The 23,282-nt window shown below is 56.9% G+C and overlaps 4 protein-coding genes across 4 annotated transcripts; 3 read left to right on the forward strand and 1 right to left on the reverse strand.

Annotated features, from left to right (window-relative positions):
* Positions 1-7,524: 7,524 nt before the first annotated feature.
* On the forward strand, positions 7,525-7,743 carry ColSpa_02311 (uncharacterized protein; the record flags this gene model as incomplete). Its single annotated transcript, XM_049268523.1, has 1 exon — positions 7,525-7,743. One exon carries the CDS (start codon positions 7,525-7,527, stop codon positions 7,741-7,743), a length of 219 nt encoding a protein of 72 aa, XP_049124480.1.
* Positions 7,744-11,890: 4,147 nt separating this feature from the next.
* On the forward strand, positions 11,891-13,553 carry ColSpa_02312 (C2H2 finger domain transcription factor sebA; the record flags this gene model as incomplete). The annotated part of the gene is made up of 2 exons (XM_049268524.1): positions 11,891-12,179; positions 12,409-13,553. The coding sequence occupies 2 exons, from the start codon at positions 11,891-11,893 to the stop codon at positions 13,551-13,553; spliced, it is 1,434 nt and encodes a 477-aa protein (XP_049124481.1).
* Positions 13,554-16,682: 3,129 nt separating this feature from the next.
* On the reverse strand, positions 16,683-17,017 carry ColSpa_02313 (uncharacterized protein; the record flags this gene model as incomplete). The annotated part of the gene is made up of 2 exons (XM_049268525.1): positions 16,683-16,823; positions 16,958-17,017. The coding sequence occupies 2 exons, from the start codon at positions 17,015-17,017 to the stop codon at positions 16,683-16,685; spliced, it is 201 nt and encodes a 66-aa protein (XP_049124482.1).
* A 1,753-nt stretch (positions 17,018-18,770) lies between these two features.
* On the forward strand, positions 18,771-21,269 carry ColSpa_02314 (diphthine--ammonia ligase; the record flags this gene model as incomplete). Its single annotated transcript, XM_049268526.1, has 1 exon — positions 18,771-21,269. One exon carries the CDS (start codon positions 18,771-18,773, stop codon positions 21,267-21,269), a length of 2,499 nt encoding a protein of 832 aa, XP_049124483.1.
* Between the last annotated feature and the right edge of the window lie 2,013 nt (positions 21,270-23,282).

A 23,282-nucleotide genomic window follows, 5' to 3' on the forward strand; every position in this document is an offset into this window, starting at 1 on the left:
TGGCTCAGGTTTCGGGGCCTATCGCGCTTGGCTGTGGATAGCTGGCGAACCATCGGCGGGACGAACGAGAGGCCTGTCGGGACCCTTGCTTGGTCTGCTCCCACGTTGCTTTCTTGACCATCGTGAATGGGTCGTGCCAATGGCGAGCTCCGGCTTGTTAGATTCGAGAGTATCTAAAACCATCGACGGAGCAACGTGACACTCACAACCCCACCGCATCGACTTACGATATGGTAAGAGCGAATTACGGTTTCGGCAAGGCAAAAAACTTCTGTAGAAGCCTTTGCCAAGATTGAGATACGGTTTGAGGAATGGCGCGATGGTCAGGAATGTGAATTCGTGCCGAGCAATGGCCGATGTTCTGGGTGTCGAGATGCCTCCGTGACTCCATTGATGTGCCTCCGAAACATCCTCGAACATGTTGAACATGTTGGCGTCGAAAGGACTTCGGCTTGACTGCCGTATCTTGTCGATTATCATATAGGCCCGCCGGGTGATATGAGCCGGTGCCCTCGCCTTGGGTAGTCTGATACTTGAGTGACAGAACCACTTCTTCTAGAATAATGGAAGGACGCACACGCAGCCACGGCCCATCCCGTTCTGGGGTTGTTGCTTCATGCTTCCCTCCTTCATCCGCTTCACGTCTCTCGTTGTTTCCAAAGGTCCGCACAAGGCGAATGCGTCATGATAGCACCGGGTGCCCGAAACAGGCAGGTCACTCATACCTAAGGCTATGCGAGATGCTTCGTGATGGAACCCAGCGTCGGAGCGTGCGGGCCCTGAAACCTTCTCGAAGGTCTTGGGAGGCCCACGAGCTAACGACCGCGGGAATGCCCATTGGCCGCTGCGGAGGAAGCCCTTGCTTTGACCGATGTGACGGGGCACCCCTGACAAGACATATTGGACTTCCCCACCGAGAAGCCTCAGAATGACAGCTCCCAATGTTAGCCGGCTTCTCGTAAGAGTGTGGTTCTTCAGCAACAAGCGAGGGTATTGGCCGACTCAACAATCCTCTCCGCTCTGTAACGCCATGTACCCACAGTACCATAGCATGTAGAAGAGAGAGGACAACGAGCGGATAGAGATGCTCGATGCAAATTCCGGCCAGTCATACTCCCCTGTCCAAGTATCATGCTCTTGAGTGGCGTGGTTTCTCGTGTGAACGAAAGAGCAACACGGATAGCATTGGGGCACGCTGCCTTAACCCAGCCCGCCGGGTAGAGGTTAGCGACGCTTCATGTTTGCTTTTGCAGTTCGCCAACAGCCAGGCCAGGTATTACGTCCTGGGTAACTAACTGTACGATCACTCACCGGGGCTCACTTGATCCCCGGAGGATTTCCACGCCAAGTGAAGCCCGATGCAACACCTCATCCGTAACCGGACCACTTGCCCCAGCAGTTATCTTTGAGTCGGCTTTCTTGGAGACTGGTTGGCGATAGCGGGAAATCAGACCATCGACTCATTGGGCAGTCGGGGATCTTTGGGGCAGGCTAAACGGCGGCCCCAGGCTCCAGAGCATCTCGGGCCCGTCGAAGGTCCCTCTTGACGATCTTCCAGACTCATGCCCGGTTGCGGCGAAGACCCTGTGGCAGAGCAAGAGACTGATAGTGGGGTCCACCTCTTTGCTTAAATTTGAGGCAGGCCTTTGCTAGATTTGCCAAAAATCCGGGGCAGCAAGGCCGGAGCATGGTCCATTTTTGGTCCTGGTCGCCGTTGACGGCCTTGGAGGGTATTGGCTGGGCCGGGACCCCACGGCTTCCTACCCGGGCCGTCCAAAGTACCTTGCCCGTTTACCAGGCTCCCAAGTCGTTGGAGGTGAGTCGGTGTCTTGGAGAAGGGGACTTCCCAGAGACACAAGAGGGCTCGCGGGTACAATTGGGGAACTTCATGAGCATCAAACAACAGATCGCTGGGGTCTCCTTGATAGACTGGCGAATAGAGCTCCTGAGCTTCCGTCCTTGAACGTCGATATTGCGCCATCCGCGGCCTTTAATGGCTCTTTGTGGGGGCTCTAAGGAAGCGACGGTCGGAGGCGTCTGGTGATGGCAATAGCCGGTTCGCGATCTGCCATATACCGTTAGCTGCTCCTCTGGTATGGGTTGACGTATCGTCGACGGTCGTGGTGCGTGTTTGCTTTCCATCCGCGGCTTGTGAGAGCAGGTACCAGCCAGGAAGTTCACAGCGCTGCTCAAACCGGGGGTACCACTGGGAAAATTTGTACTTGGAGGCGAGTTTGAAAGGTGCACCCACTCAACAGGCCGGGATCGTTGCAGGACCCGTGCTGTTTTGGGCTTAAGGTGTTCCGGTGTATTGGATCGTGTCACTGTTTGGTGCTCCTGATCCATCAGCCAGGAACGGCACAACCACTCCAACGGTGGCGAGAGGATTCATGAGCCAGGCACTTGGCTCTTGCCCGTGGCTTCCGCCGAAATAACACCTGGTCGGCCAGCCTGGGACCCCGACCGCTTGACAGGCCCGGCCTGCTCGACTGGTCTGGTCCTGAAAGGGTCGACCAGCATGTGCTAAGACCCCGGCCCCGTCGACTTCAGTCGAACTCAAGTCCGTAAAGGTCATTAGCGGGCAATCATTCTCCATGCCATCCCATGTCGGCTGCATACGCTGCGTTCCTATTCGGCTGGAAAATCCACAGACCACAAGTCGCTTTTCTTGGTAAGGCTTTAGGAAGTTCCCAAGCGTTGTATTGCCGGTTCCGCGAAGTCTAGGGTGCTGTTGGTGGGATCCACCACCACCCATGGTCCGACCGAGAGTACCTTGTTCTCGTACTTATTGCGAGGCATTTTGGGCCTTCAACACTGATCTTTTCGGTGGCTGGGTGCACTTTGGCATGGTAGTCTGGTGCAGCTGGCCAGCCGCAGGGCTCTTAGTGATTGTCGTTGCCAGTAGCTGGTCAAGCGGACCCGAGCCACCGGCATACTGATAACTCTCAATGGCCCAAAAGTTAAGCTGAAACGGTTGGACTTACAACTCAGCAAGTGGTAGAGCCAGTGAGCGGGCAGTCGACGTCAGTGGACCTGACATTGGAAGATGTGTTACAGTGCTGAACTTGACCGGACAAGAAAGGTGGGACGAGCTGCGTTGGAGAGACGGATGAAGAAGCCTTGGAAAACTGTGGATTATCTAGCGTACCTGCATACGATGGTGCAACCGTTCGTTTGTTCCTGCATGCGTGGGAGCGATAGACGGTACTTCAGAAACACTACTACTGCACGTACAGTATGCATGATACATCCATTTATGGCTGGTTAGCACCGGGGCAGCAAGTACTTTCTCTTGTAGGGTACCTCAGGCCCTGGGTGGGCATCTAGGCCCACAGGACGAGAGGCACCAGTCGAGTAGAAGTCCCTGGTGTGGTTGCGTGGTCGCATGAACGGAGGCAAATTGATGATTGGACAATCGTCAGGGATTTGACTGGACATGGCTTCCCAGTACAAACTCGCCGGAACGTACACTATGTACCCAGCTCTGAGGACCACGCACCCACGGACGAGCTTGTGGGTGATCAGCGTGGGCGAGACGGATCATGATAAGCTGCCCCATTGGGAAGCCTACCGCCGATAGTGCATGCGAGTTGTGCAACGTAATGCCCAGCACAGCCCGCCTCTACGCCGTCACCCACCGGAAGAGCTACTAAGAATGTGCAGTGTCTCCGCTGCGAAAGAGACCTGGGCCTCTAATGCATGGCTGCATGGGATTCAGGCCGGACCATCCACTGCCATAATAACGAGATGATAAGGCCAGAACCGAGTCGAGTCGAGTCGCCAGTGGTGCAAGCCGCGGGATCGAGCCGGTTTGTGCCCGCTTTGTGCTGCGGCGGCGCAGCTGTTTGACCCATTGTGCGTGCGTCCTCTGCCCGTCGGCCAGTCACAGCTGGATGGAACATACAGTGAGACTAATGCACAACCGACGCCATAAGACTGCTGGTGCGATTTATGCAAAGAACTAACGTCTCAGCTAGAGGACCTGGTGGAAAGGTAACCATCGGGGCGGTCTGAAGCTGAGGTCACTCGTGACAGTGACCCGTTTCAATAGGGCTCTACCGTCAGGCGATGGTGAATGAAGTTGCACTGGCTGGACCTAGCCGGAATAATGCAGGTGAGCATAAGTTCGTCGTATCGAGCATTGGTTCTGACCTTTTGGTATTGCAATTGTTGAGTGGAAAGAGGCTGAAGCGGGAGAAGAACATGATACCGGCCGATGCACAGTCCCTACTGAAGCACTCACACACCTTGCCCTTCCTAGCCAATGTGTTTGGTGTAACTAGTGGATGTAGCGAGTTTAGTCAGCCGCACTATAATAATAGCAAAACCCAATTAGATATCTTGTTAGTCGGCAGCTCAGACCGTTTGAAATACGAACAAAGAGACGCGGGTACCTTGCAGATGGTTGGAAAGACACATGTGTATGAGAACAGAGCCGTTGTGAAAGAAAAGCTAGGCAACTAGTTGACGGGCCAGCCGTTGCGAACAACGCTGCGTTTCATCTACTGGACAGTCCTTGAAGCGGCGCAGCGCCCCGGGTAGTCGATCACTTCTCAAGCAGCCACGCTGAATGATCCAACAGGATTGGGACTAATCAGACCGAGGAAGTTTGCTTCTTCTCTGCTGAGTTGTTTGTTCTTGCATTGGCTCGTTGGCTCGTTGGCTGTTGGTTGGGGTGATTGGCATTGGCGTTGGTTTTGGAATCGGTGCTAACGTTCATCGATTCCTTGCTGGATTCACTAAGGGTGGTTGGAACGCGATCTGGGCATTATCCTAGCTTCGAGGCAATCAACGGAGAACCAACAAGCTGCCACTGGTGCGCAGGGGTTGTGTATAGCCAATGCAAAGTCGGAACCAGCCCTTGAACGGTTGGAAGATGATAGCTTAGATGCAAGCCGCTTTCTCGTCGGCTGCCTCTGACATCCTGGGTTGTGAGGGCCGGGCTGGCGAAATCGTGATCTGGACGAGACGGACGTGGAGTTGACGTGAGCCCGTGGGTTCGGAAGTGTAAGATAAAGTGTGGCATATCCGTAGGCGAGCAGCGATCAAGGATCAGGTGTTGACGAGAGCCCCTTGTTTAGATACTTCAAAGGAGTGTATGTGCGCGGCAGCATCCCAAGGCATGAGTAGCCAGAGCGTGGCCCTTGGGGCGCTGTCCTTGCGAGCACCATCATCATCATGGCGGTTTAGCAGGAACAGATATTGACGTCCCGACAGATAAGTGAGGACCGCAGAGTCACGTCGTAGAGTGCCAAGGTTGAGAGTATCGATAAGGCAAGACTTCCGATTCCAGAAGCGGCGCGACCAGGATGTTCGGGTAACAGTACGCGGAGGGTTTCTTGGGGGTGCCTGGCAGTCCGACCGTCTAGGCGGGCATCGTGAGGGTGTGGTGAGAGTGAAGCGGGGTGTTGCAAGGGAGCGAAAGGGTGAGTGAGGGGTAAAAGTGCTGACATCAGATATGCCTTGGGTACGCACATGAACACATAGCGACAGTACACATGCCGCATCTCACGGCGTCCCTTGCATGGCGTTTCCTGTAAGGTACAGCAATCAATTCTGTTCCGTGTGCGTGCGTGTGAAAATTTCGATCCGGCGGTGGTTGTGACGGCGAAGGTGGCCCAAGTCGGGCCACAGGGTCGATGGGACAGAGTGGTGAGAAGACAGGCATGGGTGTTCCACGCAGGTTCGGGAACATCTGGTAAGGTGCTGCGTCATGTTCAAAGCAAAGTGGGCGCATTGGTCAAAAACAAGTGCGTACGTAAGGCGGATACCATGCGTCCGTCTCCTGCGAGGCATGTTCATTCGATGTCGTGGTGATGGACGGTGGAGAGCCATTTGGATCTAGACGTTGATGTGTCGTTTCAAAAGTATCGGGCGTCGAGAAAGCTGGAGCGGAGTACGCCGAGTTAAAGACGCCCCAGTAATAGTTGCCTCGCCCGTGACCGCGTGATGGCATCACCATCCGCATCGGATGCGGATTCGGGAGTCTCGACCAAGGGAAGGGAAGGGAAGGTCCTTGGAATGCCTCGACGAAACGATGGATGGATGATGGGATGGGATGGGATGGGCCATCGAGGGGATCGGGATTCCAGCCCAGGGAAGCAGCTGCTCGCTGCACTCTCGACGCTACGCTACGCTACAGTACAGGAAAGGGGACTCGGGAGCGCATTTGCTGCACCCAAGGGTTTGTTTTTCCCCGCGAGGAATCAATTCTGCGGCAGGCAGGCATGCATCCATCCAACGGCGGCGGCAGCAACAGCAACAACCCTCCAGACGCGCTGTCAGTACCTACCTAAACTAGGTAGGCATGTATGTTCCTTCCCTTCCTTCCCCCACACCGCATATCGTATCACGTGTACCAAACGAGAGATTTACGGCACCTACACTACTCGAGCAAGACTTACTATGTAGGGCAAGAGTCGTTGGTCCGTCCGTCCGTGCCTGCCTGCCAGCTAGCTCCTTCCCATCTTGATTGAGGTGCACCTTCACTTTGCGACTGCATCCATCTGCATCTGCATCTGCGGGCACACAATCCTTGGCCGTCCGTCTGGTGCCTGCGAGGTCTTGCCTGTGACATTCAGCTCAATGTTTGGGCGTTCCGTGCATCTCTGCCTTGCGACCATTCCCTGGAGAAACCTAAAGATCACACATGGTAAAGTAGGTAGGTACATGCTGCGCCTAGCAAACCCAGATGCTCCCCTCCCAGCGACACCGCATTCAACTTGACTTACACACACCCAACGACATCCATCCCATCCGAAGAGGCACGCTGCCCGTCCGTCCCATCCGTCCCCTACCATACTGAGCTCAGCAGCCGTCACATCCATGGGTTCATACACTACGTACATTACCTTGTCGACCTACCCGACCACATCACCTCAACTCCCGATGCAGCCTTCGTGCCTCGTTAGTCTGTTCGTACTTTGCCTGACGGCATGCACGGCGAGCACTGCCTCAACTTGAACGCTTGTTGCATGGACCTCCTCGCGATGCGGTGGCGACAAACACTTCTCTTTTTCGACCTAGCCTCAATTTGCCGTGTCGCTGGCAGTACGGTACGGAATGGCTCGGACCTGAAAGTTCGGATGTCACTTTGTCGCCCGCCGCCCGTGTGCCCGTGTCAACATCAGCTCCTATCTCGCTGGCTTCGTTGATCTGCTTCACCATCATTTCGCTGCCCGCCCTGTCCCGCCATGATCATCAGCCGCGGGCCGCGGGCCACTTGCGAGGCTTGATTAGTCCCAACCCTCACGTCCCTGGACGCCTGTCGTCTATGCACCGGGATCCCAAGAGGCTCCCGCCAACGCGCCCACGATGCCAGGGGTGTCAAGGTTCATGCTTGGGTGTCACCAAGCCCTTGGACCAACCGGGACAGCCAGTCCAGATTCATGTCGCCAGATCCATCGAGAGCCCTCGAATCGAACCGACTCGACTCGCGTTTGGCGGGGCAATGGTCGGGTGACGCAGTCAGCAATCCAGCGCCCCTTCGCGCCGGCTCGACCCAGCATACAGACGCGTGAAAGAATGGACAAGACGTCCAAACCAGGAACGACGCCCGTCAACGTTTTCGCCAAACCAATCGTGATATACCAGGCGCGCGCCCCCCAAACCCGTGCTAGTGGCGCCTGCGTCATCGATGGCCAACACGATGCCGTGGAAGCCACACCCAAAAGCTCAAAGCGCGACGCGGGGTCGTTGACTGGCGACAGCGAGCGTGTGATGGGCCGTCGAGCTGGCCACTGAGATGCCAGGCCGCTCTCAACGGACGCTTAGTGGTGCAAATGGCACCTCTCTGGCAGAGGTTGTCGTTGCCCTAAGGTGCTTGCAGGGGTCGTACCAAGATGCGCCATCTCAGCCCTCTGAATGGTCCAGTTCTATCCCCATCACACATCCTTTGTGCGTTTCGTGTTCCTGCACAACCACCCTACCCACCGGATGGAGAGGGCTTGCACAGCTGGATCGACGAGGCCCGTTGGCGCCCTGGATACGACGCCAGTATGCATGAGCATTATTCGAGCGCGCTCACATGTTCGCCGCTTCCAAGGAATCCGGTTGTGCTATGAACGGGGAAACAACCGGCTTGTAGCCCCCTCGCATGCCGTTGGCTTCGGTTCCCACCCGAGGAATCCAAGGGCTTGCAGAAGAAAACGGTGGCCTCCGAGGGGAGAGACACGGCGCATAACGGGGGACAAGTGGGTGGGTGTGCGGCCTCCGCCAGGGCCATCTTCACAATTTATTCAAGACTCGGACGAATTAATATTTTCAACGTTGTCGGCTATTATTCTTGGAAAGCCGGGTCTGCAATATCACCGCCAATATGTGCCTGACGACATCGGACGGATGAGCCACACACGGCTTCTCCAGAGCTGGAAGTTGCCAATCCCACTGTTTCTTCAACTTTGATGGCAACTGACAAGCTTCGTTCGTGTCTGTGGTTCTGGCATGAAGACGACCCGCCGGCCACCCTGGCCGCCGATATCAATGCTGCTTGGGGAGTCTACCATCTGCCGCGAAGCTCTGCGTTTCGACCTCCTCGGGCATGTCCTACTCGCTTGTCTAGATAATCCAATATGCACAGCGCGGCCCCCAGCTCAAATTAGCTCAGCCGCCCCGAAGCATGACAATGGGTAACAAATGCGCTCGCGAGGGCGAAGCTTGTTGTGGCCCCGGAGCCACCGTGACCAAGACGACGAGCGGCAGCTGGCGGCTCGCTCGCAGGGGAAACAGGCCAACCCTTTCCTCGGTTGCCGCTGATACCGTGTGCTGCCATCGCCGTCACCGTTGCCGCTGCTGCAACTACAGCTAAACTTAAATGATCAGCAACTGACGGCGCAACGCCGTCTAGTACTCGCTGGTTTTGTGCCTTACATCCGCACCTCGACTGAGGTTTGCTGGTGTGTGCTAGCGAAGCGAGCGATGCGACTGGTGTGCAGCATAAGTGTGTCTACATGTGTGTGACTGTCGACACAGGGCCGGTCCAGCGAATGACGTTGCCCAAGAATGTGGTCGGACGCGCGCCAGGCTGGGCTGAGATGGCGAGTGCCAATCGAGGCAGCCATTTGTGCCAGTTGTGGACGACAGCTTGTCTTATCGACGCACACTATCCACTTGTGCCTCGATTTTTTGTCCTATCATCAGAGAGCTTCGGGTTAATGCAGCTTGTCTGAGTTACCTTGATGCACTCGCTGCTCATTGATCTACAATGCCTGTCGGACCAGTCTCATCTCGTATGGGACAACTGTTGGTGGCAGGCCGAGAAAGACCTTCCAGCCGATGGCCCTCACAACTATTGTAGAGACTGGGCGAACAAGTGCTCGGTGTACTCCAGCTGGATGGGTACCTAGACGATGTACTGTCCTTTTTTCTTTTTTTTTTCTTCTTCTTTCTTTCCCTTTCCCACACGACGGAACTTTGCGAGAGTGCCACCACCACCAACGCATGGCTCGGTTCATTAATTACAAGGAAACGTAGCCAGCACTATGTACGACGCTCTCATGCACACAAAGGCCGACAATATGCAATAGTTGTGTGTATAGCGCCGCTCCGTGCTCAGGTCCGGGCAGTGACGCGACGCCCGTTCATGGCCGCCGTCAACGCCATCTGCTTACATTGGCTCCGTTGCCGTGGGTGTCTGAGAGCAACATGACGACGTGTAGGGACCCTCCAGCTCATGTCAAGGAAACGATGGAGGCGGATGTAGGCCGCGGTATGGGACTAGGGGTTAACATTGTTCTTTCTGAAAAATACACGGTTGACTCCATCTAAGACGCGACGGTCTCGCAGTGTCGAGGCTGGCGTAGTCCTGCAAGATGTCGTATGTGTGCGTCTGTTGGTCTGCTCGCACACAGGCAACCCAGCTAGCTACGTAGCTAGTCGACCCCGTATATCACAGTATTGGAAGACAAGGTCTCCGGGGCTTGGGAGGGCCTCCAGCCTGCACCAGGTTCGGTGGCAGGAAGCAAAAGAGCATGATGACCTTTTGGGGAACGTGGGTGGACGCCGGGGTTCAGGGACAGAGGGCAAAGTACATTGGCACGCACAGGGACCAGCAAGATGCCATGTACTCTTCAGACTGCGGTACCTCCGGGCACGGTGAGGTGGCCTCTCCCGCTTCGTGTCGTCTCGTCTTGTCTTCCGTTTCGTCGCTCTCTGCGCAGACAAGTGGGCAAGAGAGTTGAGTGGGAGGGAACGGTACGTAGAACCTCCGGCCCGTACCTGCGTTTTGCCCTTCCAGATTTAGAACCGAGCTGGTGGCTGTGCCATCTTCTCCCAGCCCACCCACACCCAGCACCACATATCACATCCCTCACCACCACTCAGCATACGGTGCTGGTCGATACTGTAGCATGAGAGCCCGCCAACACCATCTATCTGCCTGCTGTTTCCGCTTGGCCTCAGCCAGAGAAGAAGAGCAGAGGTACTCGTGAGATCGGCCTAGCAACAGGGGCCTAGCCTTCGCACCGTCTCGGCTGCCTTGGTGTTCCTGCTCCTGGTCCGTCGCCGCCGTCGCCCATCCCATCCCATCCATCCACCACCAGTCCTCCATCTGTCCACTGTCTAGCGTCCAGCGTGGTGTGGGTGTCCCACTCACACTTCCATCCCCTCCGAACCCACACGCTAGGAACGGAACACCATCCCAGCGACCGAGAGAGAGAGGGAGGTACGTACCGTCCGACGAGGGCTGCAGTACGTACCACCCATCGACCCTAGGTAGTCGGGCATATACGTACCGTGATCCACAGATACGTATCGCTCTACCCCTGGCCCCGGTCGACTTGTGTGGGTGAGACATGTCTGCGTGGAGAGGGAAGAAGAGAAGAGAGGAGGGGACGAGGACGAGGGTCCGTCTCCTCAAGGTACGCTAGGGTCTGGTGTGGCCTGGTCTGGGTCGGGTCTGCCACTTTGGCTTGGTACTCGGTGTCCCATACCCAGGGCCTATCTACGACTTTTATCTTGGGCCAGTCGGTTGATCTTGGACTCTCTTCTACTTATCCCCCTTCATCACCCACATTCATTTCACCCTCGCTATTTCACGATCGACACTCCTGTCGGCTACTGTGCGCTGTGATCTTTTCTTCTTATGACCACTCGGTTCTTCCTTCTTTTGTGACTCGATATTTGGGAAACACTTCGACCTGCTCGAACCATCCCCGTCCTTCCTTTAAACACACAACCATATCCAACAAACCGTCTTGAGCCCGTAATTCAGACACTCAGCCAGTCATTCTATCACGACTTCTCTCAACAACTTCAACGCCGACTTCGAAGAACAGAAGAGCGATAGAAACACTCTGGACGAGTTTCATGTACAACTAAGACAACCCACACTTTCACTCATCGAGTCACACCCAACACCCAGACGGTCATTGTCCATCAACGGCCCGTCGTCCTATCCTTTACATCCAGGAAACCGAAAACCACCGTCATTAGGCCAACCGCCCACGAACCAAGTGTACAAACAACAACAATCACCGCTACAGCGCAACACCAACAACCATCATACGACTAATCAAGCAAAGGCGGACCCGAACATCTGCCCACTAACAACACAGCGCAATACGACAACCTTGTCTGGTGCGTTCTTGACGAAGCTGTAGCACACGATTGGGAGAACCGAGCAACTGATCAGACGAGTAGACGCATCACAATGGACGCAACCATGATGACGGCCCAGGCAATGGGACAAGCCCCCTTCCTCTACTACCGCCCCGAGCAGAAGCCCGACACCTCGAGGCACCGCGGCCACTTCTCCCAGCAGCCTAACATGCACCAGCACATGGCCATGTACCCCATGGTCCCGACTCTGCCCTCGACGCCCATCTACTCGCGCCCCAACTCGTCTTGCTCGCAGCCCATGGGCCCCACGCTGTACAGCAACGGACCCGCGAACATGACGCCGATGGCTTCGCCTCAACCCATGACCCACAAGCCCGCGATCATGCTGGAGACGGACATGTGCGACGACAACCTCTACTTCCCTTCGACACCACCCTTGTCGACCTGCGGCAGCGCCATTAGCAGCCCCAACAACACCTGCGAGCTCCTCCAAACGCCAATGAACCCCATGTTCTCTGGGTTGGACGGCTTTGACGGTCTGGACGGCTTCAAGGAGACGCTGGAAGTGCCCGAGAACCTCGCCGTGGACTGGAACAGCTGCGGATCTCCCCCGATGACACCTGGTAAGTCGCAAGCACATCGAAACGTGTGATTTCTCACCTGCGTAGACATACTTTCCTTTCCAGCCCAATCCATGTGCCGCTGCAAGCTGCAAAGGCTTGGCGGGCTTTGACACCCATTCTCGGCGGCCTGGGGTGGGTTGGGTTGGCTGCAAGGAAAGCGTGGCGGGGCAGTTCGTGGGAATTGTTCGGGACGGTTTTTTTGATGCGAGAGGCTAACTCAATTTGGCAGTCTACCTGCAAAACCAAGCAAGCAAGGTCCCCTCGCTTAGCACCAACACTAGCGACCTCCTTTCCACAGCATCTTGCCCATCGCTTTCTCCCTCACCCTCACCGTACGCCAGGTCGGTCGCTTCCGAACAGGATCTTGACTTTTGCGACCCGCGCAACCTCACTGTCGCTGCTGCACCCAACACATCCAACCCGACTCTGGCGCCCGAGTACTCTGCCTTCACCCTAGGTGACGAGCTCAGGGGTGAAGTCTCTGCCAAGGCCCCCACCTCGGCCCCCTCTCACCAGACCTTTGACTTCAACCCTGCCATTCCTCACGGGCTTCCCGCCTTCGAGGACCTGTCTGACTTGGAGTCCGAAGACGACTTTGTCAACGGCCTCGTCAACCTAGGCGACGCACACTCTGCCGAGGTGCGCCGCCCTCGCGCCTGCACCGGCTCCAGCGTCGTCTCACTCGGCCACGCCAGCTTCATTGGTGAGGAGTTCAACTTCGACGACGCTGAGATTTCCGTCCCGGCTTGTCTCCCCAGCCCTTCATCTTCATGCGCCGACAACGACTGCCACCAGAACAAGCGTCGCAAGGTGATCAAGCAGGAGCCCCGCAACTCTACGTCCATGATGAACTCGGCCGCCGGGTCTTCCCAGGCCACCAGCAGCGAGCAGCGATCCAACAGCCAGGCTCCCGCCTCTGAGGCCAACAGCTCGTCCGACTCGGAGACCCCATCTGCCCCCCTTCCCGCGCCCGTGAACCGCCGTGGTCGCAAGCAGTCCCTCACCGAGGACCCCTCCAAGACCTTCGTCTGCGAGCTTTGCAACCGCCGCTTCCGTCGCCAGGAGCACCTCAAGCGTCACTACCGCTCGCTCCACACCGGTGAGAAGCCTTTTGAGTGCCACGAGTGCGGCAAGAAGTTCTCCCGCAGCGACAACCTGTCCCAGCACGCCAGAACCCACGGCAGCGGCGCCATCGTCATGGAGCTTGACGACTCGGGTGTTCACTCATTCGACCACAGCATGATGGGCCACCCCGAGGACTACCACACACTGGGCAAGGTACTCTTCCAGTGTGCTGCCGAGATCCCCGGAAGCGCTAGCGAGCTCTCCTCGGAAGAAGAAAACAGCAAGAAGAAGCGCAAGCGCTCCGACTGAACAGTCTGAGTGGCTTTGTTTGTTTTTTCGCATTCAATTTCACAATCGACAGCGATCAATCGTCGCTTCGATCACGCCCGACACGACTTTGATGACGACAACTTCTTTTTTTTCCTTTCCAGGCCTACCCCGCTACGTTTTACGCGGATCGGTCACTAGGGTCACACTGGGGGGAACCCTTCCGCGGGAGGACTATCATGAACCACCGGAAGATAGACCACCTCAGGGAGGCCCACGTGCGAAAAGTGCAAGCGAGTTTGGACATTTTCAGTCATCGAGGCGTTGTCTTCACTGTATCAGTATTTCCGCCACCAGACATGCCGGAGCCGTCACCGGTCTCGGGTGTGGTCGGCATCAAAGGGACGGTGTTGTTTCAAGGGCAAGCAGGAGGATCACCAACAAAAGTTCAAGAACGCAAGGGCAGAGGGCAAGAGCAAACCGGGACTCGGGACAACGGCGTGTAAGGTATGGCGGACTTTGTTTCAATCAGACAGCAACAGCATGATTTTGGTATTTTTTTTCTTTCCACGCTTGGCTTTTTGAGGGTTTCCATGCTACGGCAGAGGCAGCAAAGGGAGGAAACAGAAGATTCCATCTTTTTTTTTTTGGCAGCGGCCCAAGCGTACTCTTCTCTACGCTCGTTGTAATCTGGTTCAGCATGTTCGGAGGCCGGCAGCCAGCATCGCTTTGGAACAAGGGAACTTTCTTCTGCGCGGCGCCGAGGAAGCGGATCGCCTCTCTCTCGGGAGGGCGAGTCTACCGCCTGGGGCACGTTGCCTTCATGTGTTTACTTTTCCACCCATTCATCTTCGAGTTGGATTATTGCTTCGCTTGAGCTCTTTTCTTGTTGGTCGCGGAACGGAGTACCAAAAAATCAGTGCGAAAGACGGACGGGGGTGTGAGTGCAGGTCACCCATCATCAGGACAAAACAGAAGATACTTTTTTCTTTTCGCCGCAAACACTTTTTTTTTCCTGTACACACAAACCCAATTTCCTGAACAAACCAAAAAAAAAAAAACCCCCGAGAGAGGGACACTTTTCCACGCTGCCAAACATTCTGAAAGTCCCCCCCAAAACCTTTGCCTCTCGCCCTCGATCTCGAATGTGCTGCCGTGTGCGACGTGACTCGGTGAACAATGCTGTAAGCCCATCGGCCGATGGGGGCTGGACCTCCTGCATACTTGGACATGTTGAGTTCCAAGACAAGACAGGCTCGGATGCCGTCATGCGCGTCCCAATCGGATGTTTTTCGAGTGTCTTTGTATTTACTTTTTCGAGTTTCTGGCCCTCCCGGGACCTCCTTTCTTTTCCCCCCTCCCTCTTCCCAGGCGTCTGTCTGCCCGTCCGCCCACCCGTCTTACATAGATACTCGGAGGAGCTAGCACGTCTCTTAGCGTTGGTTCTGACCCAGCCTTAACCGACACATCACCCGCGGCGCGGCGCGGCGCTGTGGGCCTCTCTATTTTTTCTTCCTCTTTTCTTTTTTTCATGTCTCTTCTTTCTTCTCGCTTCCCTTCCCAACGGCGACGGCATTTGAAGTGACGTTTTGTGTGTTCCTGCCGGGTGTGGGTCTCACCTCATCGGCGGTTGCTTGAGCGCTTGAGTCACTACGATTCCTGATGGGGCCGGAACCCGAGGGGCGGGCGAGAGACGTCGCGTATGCGTCGTCTTTCTTGTCCTTCCCTTGGAGCCTTTGACGGCGCCCTTTGCCTCCTCCCCCCCCCCTGCCCAGTCGCGAATGCGAGGTCTGGCTGCAACGGTTCCGTTTCTCACGGCCCTTTTTCTTTCTTTCCTGAATTCTAAGTGTCTCTTTGGTTGTTCCACTATGGCCTGGCCGGCGACACTAAGCAAGGGCGGGCTTCTTTATTATTATTGTTATTATTATTATTTGCTACGTTTGTCTCTATGTCTATTTACTTATTCAGACAGACGGTCCATTTCAACGGTTCGGCATGGTTCCCTCCTCCCCCCGGAATGTTTACTTCTCTCTCTGTTTAGGCGACCCCAACCGCTCTCCTTCTCCGTCTGCCGTTGCAGTCGATACGGAGACAGGAGACGAGCTTATCCCCCAAAATCCAAGATGACAGAATCTTGGAGGCGCGCGATGGATGTCCACACGGCAGATTACCGACGCTACGCGGACAAGGACGCGGTGACAACGCGGAGACGCCAAGGGCCCACCGCGGCCGTGTCGCTGATTGGCAGCCGGAGACAGAAAGGTAGTGTCGTTCCATTTCCCTTGCCTTTTATGGGTGGGGGGCCGTTTTGGAAAGGTACCTTTTGGTTTTGCTTTATTCTGGTCCGGCGGCGTGGCGAGGGGACGGACTAGGACGTGAGAGTCTCCTCCCCAGGGTCGGGAAACGGTCGTCAGCCATGTATCAGCGACATGGACGTAGATTTCGTGTAGAAGCAACAAGGCGGCGCAAAAACTTGACCACACACACACACACACACAAACACACGACTAATACGAGAAGTTGGACGGGCAGTACCAGTCAGTCGCAGGTGGGGTACGGAAGATATTGGATGGTAGCCCAATATCGGCCATGTCAAGTACCCAACCACCTCTTGGGATCGCAGCTCGCTGGTTCGTTGAACGTTTGAGAGTAGAGTGGTTGAGTAATATAAGCTGCCTTGGGGGCCATGCGATGGCCGGCCGTGTGCCTGACTAGAGCCGTGCAGGATCTGATTCAAGCCCGCGGCTCGCACAGCCACCGCCGCCTGTACCTTCTGCGAGATGCCCGGGGAAGGGCAGAGTCTCATGCTGGGCCTGCCGCACGGAGCAGACACCATGGATGCAAGTAGTGGTGCTGGCGAGGACGGGACTATTGGCTCTATTGATTAACCAAATCTCCAAAGGCTTCGCGCGCCCGGGGATAGAATCGGTAACTCGGAAGGAGAAGGAGAGAGGCAAATGGGCACAGCACACCGCTCTCAAGAGTTTGTTGGCCCAAGCTCCCGCCAGAGGGCAGGTGCCATCTCATCCTTACCTCGCCTCTTGGCCATCATTCAATACGGTCAGTGAAAATTTCGAACCCTTGATATCCATCCGTCCATCCATCCAGTCCATTCCGCGTCATGCCCTGGGCTAGGTTGCTGTTAGGTTTGGTGGACGGAGAAGGTGACCCTTAGATCGCAGGGGTCATGTGCTTCGTCCGTGGCTCGATAGTGGCGGTCGACGCACCAGTGGGTTGATTGATTTGCTTGATTTGAGATGAAGACGGCCTGGCGCCGTTTATCGTGCGCGTCGCTTGTGGTCTCGGGCCTTCCTGACGACTTGTGAGGGGGGGTCCCCTCTGGGGGGGGGGGACGTGCCTCGACTTGTCACCAAACTATTAGACAGCACAGGCCAAACGGATGGATCTCATGGTGATGATGGTCCGTGGGGACGGGAACATCTTACCACTTTGGTGATGGGCTTCCTCAGGAAAGCCTTGCTTTCTCTTCCACCGACGATGGTCATGGTGAATGGGATGATATGATATGCTAATCCATCATATCCATCCATGAACGAGACGGACTGTTGTGACTAATGCGAATGTTGCCTGAGGCGTTGTGTCCCATCCGGGGAATCCAGAGTCGTCGTTCCGGTGCCCCAGTTTCGATATGAACATCAACTTGCAAGCGAAGCGGTGCGAGTCGAGGTTCAGAAGGGGTCCAGCCCACTCTGGCGCTGGTCAGTCAGTCTATTCGAGCCGGTACCAGCAAAGTGTCGAGCGGTGTAAGGTTCCGATGGTTTCATCAGCCCATGAAGCATGAAGGACGAACTCCAGCGCAATTTTGGCGCGGCCCGCTCGCACGAAGTGGGAAGAGCAGAGAGGCACGTGCTGGAGGACACACGGCCTGGACGGATGGCCCGCTAATCTACAGGCCCGTCGCCGCCCGCGACCCCAAGGTTCCCTCCCCCCTCAGAGGCCATCCCGAGGTCGCCTGTTCGAAGCAGTCCAGGTTAGGTCCCCTATGGCCCCCCTCTCCCACTTGGGTCCCCCCCCCCCCCCCCCCCCCCCCCCCCCCCCCCCCCCCCCCCGGGCAGCGTGGGATCATCGGCTAACCTCAGGCATAACCGGGACCGGCGACGAGTCCATGTCCACCGTCCATCAGCTCCGAATCCCCAGCACCGGTCCTGACAGGCCCCCCGACGACCGCCAAATTACCACCCCCATGAGCCGAGGACCCAGGCACCGTGGTCCCAAACCTAGCCCGCGGCCAGGCCAGGCGAGGCGAGTATCAGACGGATATCTCCTGCCGCCGCGGCATATCTCCTAGTGTTGTATCGTATCGTTTGGCCCTTCAGGGACCCCCAGCAGCACATGACTCCTCCAAGAACTTGGAAGGTCCACCGAAGGCATGGAAGACAGAGTACATGGGAAGCGGCAAACAGGCAGACCGGTCAGGATCTCGATGAAGATGAGGATGGGGGGCTGGGTACCTGCAAGGCCCCGTTGCAAAGGAAGGTCGAAGGGAAAGTCTCCATAGCTTCTATTGCATCCAGCTGCCGTGCCGTATCCGTTTCCTCGGCCATGGAAGACGTCGAGGAACGTCCTTGCCCCATACAAATGGAAGCGAGGATGTGGACGGGCTGTTCATGCTCGAGAATGAACAGGGCATTTCTGCATCATCCCACCGGAGACGTACACTGCATCCTCGCTCGTGAGTCCAAGTACCGCAGCGATCCAGGTACCTTCACGGTTCCCGTCGCCCGTACCGTCTCTCGCTTCCACTTTTGGCCCCGTTGCTGCCAAATTGTCCGATCGGAGCGGCTCGTCACGACTCCAACGTGTACTTCTTACTATGCTTTTTTCACGTCTTTCTTCACTTCTCATACCCCGAACCGGGCTCCTCACTCGCTCCGTCTCGTACCACCTCGACCTATCTCATTACCAATCGCCCCAATCGCCCCGGCCTCATCATACGCAGCGAGCCCCGACGACGGAGCTCTAACCTTTATTCAACACTCCAGGGTCCCCTTGGCGTCGGGGCTAACCAGTCTGTTCCTGTCCCGCTACAGAACTGGATTGCTGTATGACCCACATGAAGTCCGTGTCCCCGCCCACCTACCATTAATTTTGCACAAAGCCTCGCATACGGAGAGATATTCGCCAGGCGCTGCACAGCACGGATTCCAGGCATACGCCAGGCACAAGCACGCGGACAGACATTCAAGCCCGAGTTCCCCGTCCCGCATAATCCGAACGGTAGCCTGAGATCCGCCCACCATGTCATCCGAACAGCTGAACGTCATTGCCTTGGTCTCGGGGGGCAAGGACAGTTTCTTCTCCGCCCTGCACTGTCAGAGGAACGGGCATCGACTCGTCGCCCTCGCCAATCTCTTTCCCTCCGCCTCCGTTAGCGCCGGCTCCGACGCCACGCGCTCGGCCCCTGGGACCATCGTTTACGAGCCCAAGGGGGATCACGTGAAGGATGCTCAGGAGCAGGAGGAAGGAGCGAAGGCTGGCAACAGGGCCGATGATGACGCCGACCTGAATAGTTTCATGTACCAGACCGTCGGCCACCAGGTCATTCCCCTATATGCGGACGCCACGGGGCTGCCGCTTTACCGCCAGCCTATCTATGGCGGCGCCAAGTACGAGGGCCGAGACTACGATTCCCAGGCCGTGTCGACACGAGATGGCGACGCGGCCCCCGAGACTGACGCGGATGAGACGGAGAGCATGGTGCCCCTCCTCCGCGCCATCATGGCGGACCACCCGGAGGCCAACGCGTTGTGTGCGGGTGCGATTCTGTCGACATACCAGCGGACGCGTGTAGAATCCGTCGCGCTGCGTCTGGGCCTTACGCCGCTGGCGTATCTCTGGAAGTACCCTGTGTTGCCGCCGGTCATTCCGGGAGCCGTCGAGGAAGCCCAGCTGCTCCACGACATGGCAGCCGCCGGGCTGGACGCAAGGATCATCAAGGTCGCGAGCGCGGGGCTTGATGACGACTTCTTGTGGGAGAAGGTGAGCAGCATCGCAGGCGCCGCGCGCGTGAAGCGTGCTCTGAGGAAGTTTGGCGCTGCCGAGGGTTCCGTCATTGGCGAGGGAGGCGAGTTCGAGACGCTCGTGCTCGACGGCCCGCCCAGCTTGTTTCGGAAGGCCATCGAGGTGCCGGAGTCCGGTAGACGGGTTGTCAAGGAGGGCGGCGGGACGTCGTGGTTGAGCTTTCAGGGGGCGAGTGTCCGAGAGAAGCCAACCCCTGAGACGGACTCGGGAGAGAGCTGTCCTCCGCCCCGGGTGCCCGACGTTCTCGACCCGAGATTCCAATCCCTGCTGGATGCTCTTCCTCCAGCCCAGGAAGCCCTGTCCGGCGAAGGCTTTGCGAAAGGCGACGGTAACGTATCGGCGTCTTCCAAGGCTCCTTCGGATGACATCCACTGGTCTTTCGCTGCCAAGGCGGCAGAAGATCAGAACCTGTCTGTCGAGGAGCAAACCGAGGAGATAGTCCGGCAAGTTCACAAGCGCCTCGCTGACCACTCTCCGCCGCTGCCTACGACAGCCATCACCAACACCGTCATTGCCCTGAGTTCCATGTCAGATTTCCCCGCGGTCAACAAGATCTACAGCAAGCTGTTCCAGCATCCAAACCCTCCATCCCGGGTGACCATCTCGTGCAGCGGGTTTCAGGCGGGAAGCGCTATCAACATCCATCTAACAGTAAAGCCAAACCTGGAACCCCGTGAGCGGAATGGACTTCACGTTCAGTCACGATCCTACTGGGCGCCTGCGAACATTGGCCCGTACAGCCAGGCCATCGACGTGCCCCTGAGCAACCAGGCGGCTCCGTCGCAAGGCGAGCAAGAAGCGGGCCAGGCTGGAGTCAGATCAGTGGCGATTGCAGGCCAGATTCCGCTCGTACCGGCGAGCATGATCTTGCCTACTGAGACGACGGGCAACTTGGAAATGCAAATTATCCTGTCTCTGCAGCATCTCTGGCGCATAGCCACCGAGATGAAGGTGCAGCTGTGGACCAGCGCGGTTGCGTACTTCCCGCACACGCCGGAAGAGGCGGACAAGAGGCGCCAGAGTCATCTCGCCGCCGCTGCGTGGAAGGGCGCACATGCCCCCGATGAAGACGAGGACGGGGACAACGAAGGCGGGCCCGACCTGTGGGATCGGAAGTTTAACCCGGCGTACATGTCCCTCGGCGATGACGCCGCCGCTCCGCAAAAGCTTCCGGACTGGTCTGTCGTCAAGGGCGCGACCGAAGAGGACGAAGGAGAGGGCAAGAAGCCGGTACCCCCTTTCTTCGCCGTTGAAGTCGAGGAACTCCCCCGCCAAGCCGGCGTGGAATGGCACGCCCACCTCGGCCTCTGGCGTCTCGCGTCGTCGTCCGTCGAGTACCAGACCTTCGACCTCGAGCCATCGCCCACCGAGCCCTTCTACAGACGCGTCTGCCACGTCGTGGTCTCGGGGATGCTCGTCCACACCACCATCTCCTGGCTCGCGAGACGGGGCGCGGGCGCTCGCCCGCCAACGTCCTTCTCTGACATCAGCGAGTGGATGGGGCGCGCGTACCTAAAGTCCATCGGCAGCGAGCAGCACACGTCGGAGGCCGGCTTCGCCTACCTCATGTATTTGAACGTGTCGGAGTGCACGTCTGCGGCCGAGGCGCCGGCTGGGGAAGGGAAGGACCAAGATCGGACGACGGCGTACATCAAGGCCAAGTCCATCTACGACGAGAATGGGGGGCTGGTTCTTGCTGTTGGGTTGTGGAAGTAGATGATTCACGAATAAAAACAAAAGTTGTCAACAACTCTGCATTTTCGGTGTACAACTTTCTACTTTGGTATGTCCTCGCAAATGCAGAATGGGCCTCGCTGGGAAGATGGGCACACCAGAGCCGCTTCCAAAGGATACCCAGGAGAGAGCAAGGCAGCGTCATCATTGGCAGTTGTCTATGGAGAGGGTGTCGAGACCGGAATTCGCGTTCGGTTGCAAAACGACCACTGTGTCTACGCCTGGTTAGGCTGCGACACTGGTGCATATGTATACAGCCAATGACCTGACGATGCACGTATGACGCCAGACATGGCTCGCTCCGCGTCCATTGACAAATAGTGATTATATCTCGGTGTACATGTCCGATCTGTTTATGCAGTCGACGCCGCGATGAATGGAATGCACGTCCCCAATACCCGTGTCTTAGCCGCCGCGGAGCCTTCCTGGAACTGTTTGTAACTGGGTCCAATTCTTGTCGACACTTCTTTCAACTACTTGGGAGCGATTGAGACTGGTCGGATTTCTCCTTGACCTTGTCCCTTTTCGTTTCGCCTTTGTTGCGTAGCACGAGGCAATGCCCGGCTGAGAAACGGGTGGCAGTGAAGTCTTGCTGACAGCGGCAGCACATGTTGCAACTCCATAGAGAAGCTCCTGTGTTTCACTCATGTTCGTTCGGCAGGGACGATAAACAATCCTCATCATCATCTCAGGGACGAGGGCCTGCTGCCTGTGGTGAGATGAGGTCCCTGGACGGTGTTTGAGGCATCCGCGTCGAAGCGCAGACTGCCGCTCCTTTGTATCTAGCCGCGGCTGTCAGACCTCCTGACGGGACTAAAGTGCTTATGAAGGTGGCCAATGAGACCCAAGCCGTCAAGAACATGCCGGCGTTATGTAGAAATCCACAGAGCTGCAGCTGTTCGAGGTAGATGTTCTGGATCAAGGACGGAAGCCATGTGCATGTCTTCTGGGCAGGCTGCTTGTGCCATGGCTGTTGTCAATGCTCTGGCTCCTTGAGAAGCAGCACGGGGAAAGCATCCACTGTATTCGTTTGGGTGATGTTTGGTAATTCAACGAAACCAAAAGAGAAAAATCTGGGGTAACAGGCCCCCTTCACGGCCGAGGTGAGGTTGAAGACTGATTCATGTACGACAGGTGCTACGCATCCCGATTGGCGGCCGTTAGCCCCCGTGGCCATCGGCGGAGCCCCCTCCCACCTCAAAGAAGAGAGATGTCATCCTTGGAATGGACGGCGACCAACCAAAACAAGCAGCCCGAACCCCATCCCATCAATCAGTCCGGATAGAGCTTCTGGAGGAGGGGGTCCTGAGCTAGGGATGTCATGGGGTTCACATCCAAGATATAACCACGTGAAGGGACGTGGAAACCCATCTCGTCTCGTCTCAATTTTTTTTGTCCGTTTTTCGTGAAAAGGGAAACCACTTGCAAGCCTCATTTCGGCCCAAACCTTACTTTTCCCCCCTCTCAACCGCGCCCCCGGACCCCCACTGTCATTGCAGCGTAGACACCGCCCATCCCTTCCCTTTCCCCTCCGCCGCCGGCCGCGATTGGCGCTAACGAACGGCGGGCATTGCATGAGGAGACGGCACTAGCGCACCTCTCACCAGCCGTTCTGCGCAATCGCCCTTCAAACCCTCTCCGATTGCGAAGCTCTCTCCCCAGACAGCCGAAGATTTCCAAGAACCTCTAGTTTCGGGCAGCTCTCTTTTTTTTATTTTTTAATCTCGCTCCAATCATTCGATCACGTCACTCGACCCCTGCCTTGCGTGAGTTGAGCCACCGCCAGGTCCCGCCGCATCTCCATCCCGCCATCAGCCTAGGACATGCAGATGTCCATGTCTCGGTCGTGATGGCGTGCGCCCGCGATGATGCCACCGCAGCAGCAACAGCAGCAGTAGCATCTCCTCAACCTCTTTCGTCCGATACCCAGCAGCCGCAATCCCAGTCCACCGCCGACACCCCGCCGCCACCGCGAGGCTTAAGTAGGCGCGCCTC

This window comes from Colletotrichum spaethianum, assembly GCF_022836535.1.
Source record: "Colletotrichum spaethianum MAFF 239500 DNA, contig04, whole genome shotgun sequence".
Classification (NCBI taxonomy): Eukaryota; Fungi; Ascomycota; class Sordariomycetes; order Glomerellales; family Glomerellaceae; genus Colletotrichum; species Colletotrichum spaethianum.